This window comes from Perognathus longimembris, chromosome 2 (assembly GCF_023159225.1).
Source record: "Perognathus longimembris pacificus isolate PPM17 chromosome 2, ASM2315922v1, whole genome shotgun sequence".
NCBI classification, from domain to species: domain Eukaryota; kingdom Metazoa; phylum Chordata; class Mammalia; order Rodentia; family Heteromyidae; genus Perognathus; species Perognathus longimembris.
In genome coordinates, this window is record NC_063162.1 from 26,588,177 (window position 1) to 26,596,726 (window position 8,550).

At 38.7% G+C, this 8,550-nt stretch overlaps 1 protein-coding gene across 4 annotated transcripts in view; it reads left to right on the forward strand.

Annotated features, from left to right (window-relative positions):
- LOC125346243 (cytochrome P450 2C3-like) overlaps nucleotides 1-8,550 on the forward strand; it is a 74,229-nt gene that overhangs the window by 18,754 nt on the left and 46,925 nt on the right. For 2 of the 4 annotated variants that reach the window (XM_048338654.1, XM_048338656.1), the window contains 4 exons: nucleotides 339-480; nucleotides 2,559-2,746; nucleotides 3,549-3,690; nucleotides 4,684-4,865. In XM_048338654.1, coding sequence (XP_048194611.1) covers nucleotides 339-480; nucleotides 2,559-2,746; nucleotides 3,549-3,690; nucleotides 4,684-4,865 — 654 coding nt within the window. Of the gene's footprint in view, nucleotides 1-338; nucleotides 481-2,558; nucleotides 2,747-3,548; nucleotides 3,691-4,683; nucleotides 4,866-8,550 lie in introns of those variants that run through there. The other 2 variants (XM_048338653.1, XM_048338655.1) reach the window with 1 other exon arrangement.

Here is an 8,550-nt window from a genome sequence, read left to right on the forward strand (position 1 = left end):
GCCATGGGGGTTGGGGGTGTGAAGTACTAGAGGACTCATGAGAAATTTGGATAGGACAGACAGCAGAACTCGTAATTGACAGTATCAGTGAATGACATCAGGCTATGTATGTTATTAAATAAAACCTCACAGAGGATCTGCTTCAGTGAATGGGAAGAATATGGGTATTTGTAATTCTTACCTGTAGTTTTCAGTCAACTCAACTGGCCTTTAAAGAAAATACTTTCGAAAGTCTGGCTTCATTTATTAAATGCTCATGTTAGGCTGAGTTGTTTTATGTTCCCATTCCCTATAAGCCTTAAAAAAAAGCCCAACTATATTTCATACATCCCTTCCAGGAAAAACACAACCAACAGTCTGAATTTACCATGGACAACCTTGCCATCACTGTATGGGATTTGTTTATTGCTGGGACAGAGACAATAACTTCCACCTTGCTATTTAGCCTCTTGATCTTAATGAAGCATCCAGAAGTCTCAGGTATGATCACAGATGGCAGAGAGATGAAACTCTAGGTAGAAATTGACAGACAACCTGAATAACCCATCCTACCCTTTACCTGCCTAGATAATTAATATATAAGAAAAGTTCTCCATGTTAGTGTATTTTCCTAACCCTGAGTGAATTCAACTTAAATTAGTTGACAGTGAAGCAAAGGAAATGAAATGTTTAAATGACAGCAGGGATTTGAAAATAGTGATTTTCCTGCTGTGGTGTACGTTTGGGACCAATACTATGCCATGATAATATTTATCCTAGGATGTGGGCAGAATTGTCCTTTCTCAGCCCAAGCAAATATTCATTTGTCCAAAGGTATTTTTATTTTATATGCTGAGGTTGAACCCAGGGCTTCCTGCATGTTAAGCAGGTGTATTGCTTCTGAGTGATGTTCTCGAAAATTATTCCTACTCAAATGCATTAGCAACATAAAGACTTATACAAGGGCACAGACATTTACTCTTTAGCAGCAAACAATTATACTTCAAACCACAAGAAAACTTCTATTATTTATTTATTTGATGTTGAAAATTGAAGCCAAGACCTTGCACACAATGAGCGGGTGTTCTGCCACTCAGCTGCGATCTCATTGCATCTTGTCTTGAGGTCAGGTCTCATTCTGTAGCTGAACCTGGCCTTGAGCTTGAACTGATAATTCTCCAACCACATCCTTCTTAGTGCATAGATTACTGCTGTGTACCACAATGTTTGGCCTATATATTATTTCTGTTTTTTTAAAAAATACCATACCAGGCACTGGTGTCCCATGGCTAGCTACTGGAGGCTGAGCTCTGAGGATCACAGTTCAAAGCCAGCCCAGGCTGGCTCTTATGTCCAATTAACCAACACAGGTTCAGAAGTAGAGCTGTAGCTCAAAGTTCTAGAGCACTGGCCTTGAGCTCAGGGATAGTGCCCAGGCCCTGAGTTCAAGCCTCACCACTAACAAAAAAATTTAAAAAAAAATCCCTGAAAACATGGCTTCTTGTGTAAATGCAATTTTTTTCATATTTAATTTTCCTCACACCACTCTTTTAAATTATAAATGAGTCAAAGAGGTCATTTTTCTTCAGTCTTAAATCATGTTTTGTGATTTAAGGCATTAAGACATTTTTGGTGGTAATAAGCCTCATAAGACTCATTTCTATAATTCCAGCACCAAAATTTCCACCTTGTTTGTGGTTCTTCTGTCCTCCTGTTATCCATAAGAAGTTTCTTGTGAATGGCATAGCTTAATAATATAGCCTCAATGCTGGATGTTCTTCTCACAAACATACACACAGCAAAATCAACTCAGGAAACTCTCTCTCTCTCTCTCTTTTTCTCTCTGTCTCTGTCTGTCTCTGTTTCTGTCTGTCTCTCTCTTTCTCTCCCTCTCCCTCTCCTTTCTCTCATTAGTTTCAGTAGTGGGGCTTGAACTCAGGGCCTGGGACCTGTCCCTTAGAATTTTGCTCTAGACTAGTGCTCTACCACTGGAGCCACAGTTTGACTTCTGGCTTTTTGGTGATTAGTTGGAGATAAGAGTCTCATGGACTTTCCTGCGCAGATGGCTTTGAACCACAATCCCCGGATCTCAGCCTTCTGAATAGATGGGATTACAAGTGTGAGACACTGGTGCCTGGCTGAAGTTCAGTAACTTTTTATAATACTTATGTACATTATAAGTAGGAAGAATATGTAATGTGTGTAAATAATATATTAACAAAAACTATCATTTTAAACAACTTAAATTCTAAGTAGTTGTACAAAGAAGTATCAATTCACACATCAGGCCATGAGTACAGTGCATCTTGAACAATGTCACCTCTCCCTTTCCTTGTTTTCCTCATCTCTCCCAATACCATTCATATGAATATATCTAATTTATCTTTCAATTAATGCACATTTTTCCCTTTCTTTTTGTGTCGAATTTCCCCTTTCGTTTTCATTTCCCCTTTAAGGACAAGGGAAGAGTTTTTCTTTCCTCTATCTTCATCATCCACCACAATGTGACAGTGGTTAAGAGGTCATGCCAATGGCATTTATGTTCCACTTCATATAGATTCTGATGTGTGTCTTGCTAGTTAAAGTCAAAGAAGAGATCGATCATGTGATTGGAAGGAATCGCAGACCCTGCATGCAGGACAGAAGGCGAATGCCCTACACAGATGCTGTGTTGCATGAGCTCCAGAGATACATTGATTTGGTCCCCACAGGCTTTTGCCGTACAGTGACTAAGGATACTCAGTTAGGAGACTACCTCATTCCAAAGGTGAGATTCTTCCTGCTGCGGAATCTTAAGCCCCCAGATAGCAGAGCAGTAGCATTCCTGATTGCTTACCCTTCTAGAATATAGAACAACCATGTGTTAGGCATCTGACCTGAACTTAGATGGTTTTCTTCTCAGTATCAAGTGAACATCATTCTCCTTGGCTCTTAGGATTCTGTATTCTGAATGAAAATGTTCTTATGCAGAAATCCAGGGTGACTATAGGGCCTAATTGGGCTACTGGGTTCTCAAGGGAAGGAGCTGGATTGTTAGTGATGTCATCCTCTTTCATAATACTGTGGTTTATTTATCAGGAGCAATGCACATCTCAATGTTTCAGCAAAGTAAGTACTGAGGTCAGACTATAGCTGTTGAGCTGTGTGGTTTTGTAGTCAGCAAAAAAAAAAAAAAAAAGATCTGTATTGACACTATCTGATTTAGGACCAACTAGGATTGGCCATTGATTTGTTCTGTGACACTAAATAAATAGATTCTCCAATTTTGCAAGTCCTGGGCCTTGGACTCAGGGCCTGAGCACTGTCCCTGGCTTCCTTTTGCTCAAGGTTAGCACTCTGCCCCTTGACCCACCGTGCCACTTCCAGTTTTGTCTGTTGGTGTGGTGCTGAGGAATCAAACCCAGGGCTTCATGCCTGCTAGGCAAGGACTCTACCACTAAGCCACATTCCCAACCCCCTCCTTTTTAAAAGAAACATATCTCCTCATCAACAAACAAAAGGATTAGCTGATATAGCTCTCATTCCTTTTCAAGTTCTATGATCTCATTTACCCATTTCTCTTCTCCCAGGGTACAAACATATTAACATGTCTGACTTCTGTCCTGCACAATGACAAAGAGTTTCCCAACCCAGAGAAGTTTGACCCCGGCCACTTTCTGGATGCAAGTGGCAACTTTAAGAAGAGCGAGTACTTCCTGCCATTTTCAGCAGGTGAGCAAGCTGTGGTGTCACCTGTGTGTCGGGCCGAGTGAGATGCAGAGGGTTTGCATGGAGGCGCCTCTGGGGTTTTACCAATCCTTTCTCACGTGACTTAAGAAGCCAGTTCATGCGAGCTCACTGGTAGTGATGGGATCTCACTCACTTTCCAAAACCCCATGGCCTACAAAAAGATCTTAGATTCTAGTCTATTGGAGGAGTGAAGGAGTAACTTCTGCTTCATGTGAACTGGGCTGCGTTAGCAGTGTTAGTGAGCATCGTGGTACACACAGGGGAGTGAGGAGTGCATGTTATGTCCTGAGAGTGTCAAAGATATTTGAAAAAGCTATAATGTAACTGAGTGGACTAAACACGACCATGGAGAATGACGGGAGTGGAACTGAAGACCATTCCAGTTAGAGAAGTGATGAAATCTGAGAATCACAAATCAGAAGTTTCTAGTCTGTTTAGGGAAGAGTGAAAGGTAATGTCTTAGGTGTGGGGGAAATGGGTGAGAGGAAAATGCAGAAACTAAGTCCTGAAGAGCTGATTGTGGCATGTCTGTCACATTTCCTATCATATTTGGTTACGGTAGGCTCTAGAAAAATCTTCAGCACTTATGTTAAAGGATTAGAGTTGTTCCTTAGAGTATTGTTTAGGGGAAATAAACCATGAGCTCTACATCAGTGATGAAAGAAACTTGGGATCATGTGAGTCAGAATAGATGAGTGTGTGTATGCTTATGTGCATATTTCCTATATGCATGAGTTTCCAAGAAGTTGTTACTAAAAAGTCTCAGCACTGCAGTTTCAATGTGATTGCACAAAAAATACTTTTTTTCATGTAACATACCAACAGAAGATTAGGCTGAATAAAGGTATAAATAGAAGAAATCACCAGTGAATTAGTCATTCATTACTATATTTATGGATCCCATATCCATATGCAAGCCATTATGCATGCTATTGAGAGTCAGAACTTAGTGACTAATTTGTTTATGTCTCTTAGGGAAGAGGATCTGCATTGGAGAGGGCCTGTCCCTCATGGAGCTGTTTCTGATCCTGACAAACATTTTACAGAATTTTACCTTGAAACCTCTGGTCGATCCGAAGGATATTGACACCTCCCCAGTTGAAGCTACCTTAGCCAAGGTACCCCACTTCTATAAGCTCTCTTTCATTTCAGTCTGAATTAAAATGCCAGGCTGAAGGAAGCAGCTGTCTCACCCTGTTGAACAAGGGTTTCCTTGCCTGTGTTCCAGCCATCCTGCACTGCTGTCTAACAACAGGAACGCCTCCCTCCCCTCCCCGCTCCAGCTCTGCCTCAGCTGATTTCCCCATCCTTTAATAAAGATCCACTTCAAATTTCCCTTCATGAAAGAAATGCCATTCTTTTGTCTATTGTAAAATTCTTCTAGCAATAGAATCCTGAGTTCAGAAACTGCATGTTTTCTTTCATACTAGTTGAGAACCACATTGTTGATTTGATGTTTTGTTTCAGTAAAAATTAATAATTAGAATTAATTTTATGAATTTAGGAAACATCTACAATAAAATGCTAAAGTGACACATCTTGTCCTGTGTAATTAGGTAAATAGTTTCTTGATAGTTTGTCATGTATACATTTGCTCACTATCATCAAAGTCTGTAGGCAATTCATGATGATATAAAAGAGTCATTGAGAGTATCCATGTTTAATAAATAATGACTAGTTGAGAGATTCCTTTATAAAACTATCAGAAGGAATAGCTAGAGAGTTAGAAATTATGATTAAATTAGTGTATTCAAAGGAACAAATGAATAAATGTTGAAAGCATCCGTGTGTGATAACTAAACTGCTAACATACACTAACAATAATGAGATGCATTCCGCAGTTAACCTGAGAAAAATTTTATTTCAAAATAAATATTCAGTATTTACAAAAAGTTTAAATTGGGGCTGGGAATATGGCCTAGTGGTAAAGTGCTCGCTTCGTATACATGAAGCCATGGGTTCGATTCCTCAGCACCACATACACAGAAAAAGCCAGAAGTGGCTCTGTGGCTCAAGTGTATGCCTTGAGCAAAAAGAAGCCAGGGCTTGATTCAAGCCCCAGGACTGGCAAAAAATAAAATAAAATAAAAAGTTTAAATGGTAAGTGAAGTTTATGCATGTCTTCATTTTAGATAGAGAGGGGGAGAGGTGAGCATACTTCCCACCCTAGGAAATCTTGTGTTCCAGTTTGCTCTCTTTTTGGCAAGGCTGCCCTCTTGTGGTCTTCTAGAATATTTCTCTGAATCATATGGTCAGCAACAACTATCTTTTAGATTATTTCCAGGTTGATCATCATATCTGTCAACTCTATTATTTTGTAGGTAAAGAAAAGTAAGGTGAAAGTTTTCTTTTTGTGGAACCTGTATAAAGTGCAACAACTGATCAATTTGTAAAAGACCCAAACTTACAACTACACATTTAACTAAAAATGATTTGCTCAAAAATGCAACTAAAGATGTAAAATAAGTCCACCATGGAAATTACAAAACATGGATGAATGAAATTAAGAAAGATTCAAAAGATGAGAATACTTCTCATGTTCATGGACTGCAAGAATTAATATTATTAAAAAGTTTGCAATGTCCAAAGCATTTTACACATTCAAGGCAATCTCCCCCTAAAAGTATTAATGACATTCTTAAGAGAAGAAAAAAAAAATCCTAGAATTCATTGAAGGACAAACAGCTTAGAATAGCCAAAGCAATCTTTCATTTTTTTGTTTGAGATTGAGTCCCACAACTTAATCCACTCTGGCCTCATACCAATGATCTGCCTGATGTAACCTTTGGAGGCTTGTCCCACAATGTCTGACGACTCTGAATCGATATGGAGCAAAAAAGAACAAAGCTAGAGACTACACAATTCCTGATTCTGAGGCATCTACAATAATCAACCTAGATCTTCAAGCAATATCATTTTTAATTTTAATTTTCTTTTATTATAAAGGTGGTATACAGAGGAGTTACAGTTACATAGCAATATCATTTCTGTCTACCCTCCTCCCATATACATCATATCTCTCATTCCTCCCTTTTCTTGACTTTATCATTTTCTCTTCAATACTTAATTTTTACTATGACAATAATTTTAAGGGCCTCACTTGTCCTATAAAAACCCCAGTTCCCTGTGTATATAGCCTTATTGGGGTTATAGATAATGTTTCTTGTGCATTTTCACTTTATTTAAGGATCCGGTTTCTTTCTGAAATCATGATCTTGCCATTTTTAATTTTTATTGTTATTATAAAGGTGATGTACACATGGGTGGTAGTTACATCAGTCAGATAGAGTATATTCCTGTTCAGACAATGTTATCCCTTCCCTTGCTCTCTGTTTTTCCCTCCCATTCTCACCCATGAGTTGTAATATTTTCAACATAGTGTCCAGTGAGGACCATGGGTGATTTGCTTGCCCTTTGTCCCTCCATTTCTGAGCTCCCCCTTGCACTTCCAAAGACATATAAATAAGTAAACAGAACAAAAGGAAAGAAAACTAAGGTAGTAAAAAAAGGAAAAAACCCTCTTGTTTTCATTTCCTGGAGTTCATTTTAACAAATATTATTTTGTAAGATCAGATGCACATAGGCATTGTGCCTTCCTGATTCTCTCATAAGACTATCCTTCTTTGGTTTCACTGTGTGCATGTCTAGAGACCTGTATACTTCATTAGGTCCTAGTTTTTTTTTTTTAATCTAGCTTCCACATATGAGAGAAAACATAAAATTGGCTTACCTCATTTAACATGATTTGTTTTAGGTCCATCCATTTCTCTGCAAAGGATATAATATTATACTTCCTAATAGCTGCATAAAATTCCATTGTGTATAGGTATCACATTTTTTGTATCCACTCATTCACTGTAGGACCTCCAGCCGGTTTCCATATCTTGGCTATTGTGAATAGTGCAGCAATGAATAGGGTTTGTGCAATTGTCTTTATGATATTCTGGGCAGATGCCCAGGAGTGGTATGACTGGGTTGTAGGGAAGATCTATGTTCAGTTTTGCGAGGAACCTCCACTCTGCTGTCCTGAGTGGTTGTACTAGTACATCCCCACGGAGAGTGCAGTAGGGGCACTTTCCCCCCACATCCCCATCAGCATTTGTTGTTGTTCAAATTCACAATGTTAGCCGATCTTACCAGGGTGAGACGGAATCTCAGAGTTGTTTTGATTTGCATTTCCTTCCTGGCCAGAGATGGTGATCATCCCCTCATATGCTTCCTTGACATTCTTACATCTTCTGAGAAGTCTCTCCTTAGCTCATTTTCCCATTGAGTAATTGGCTACATATTGGCCTTTGAATGTTACTTTCAATCTACCTTTGGGTAAAGAAAAATTATTCCTATGTTATAACCCAGGCCTCAGGTTCATTTTTCTGGACAAGGATCTACCACTGCAAGTGGTAGAGCTGAAGTCAGAACCCATAAATCCTAAGTCTCATAAGTTGCCCCATAGTTAAAATGTTCAGTTCAAACAAGATAAATGTTTTCTGAGATTGTACTGTTTTTCAGTATTCATGCTATTCATTGACATTCAAAATTAATAAGAGTTTCATAATCACTGCATTTATCGATTAAACTGGGGGCTAGGAACATATGACGTTTTTCATCTTGAGAACTTACAAAAACTATTTGATGAATGAATTCTTTATCCAGGACAAAACTAAACTGTAAGTTTCTGAGTTCCTTCATCCAACAGTGTTTGCAATTCACAAAGCTTTGAACTATAAACCATTAGACTGTAACTCAACACTAATAGACAATCGTCTTTTATTTTGGATAAACTAAGCTTGGTGGCTCTTTTGTAAATTATTTACTTTATTCGCTGTGAGTATTCCCACTCTC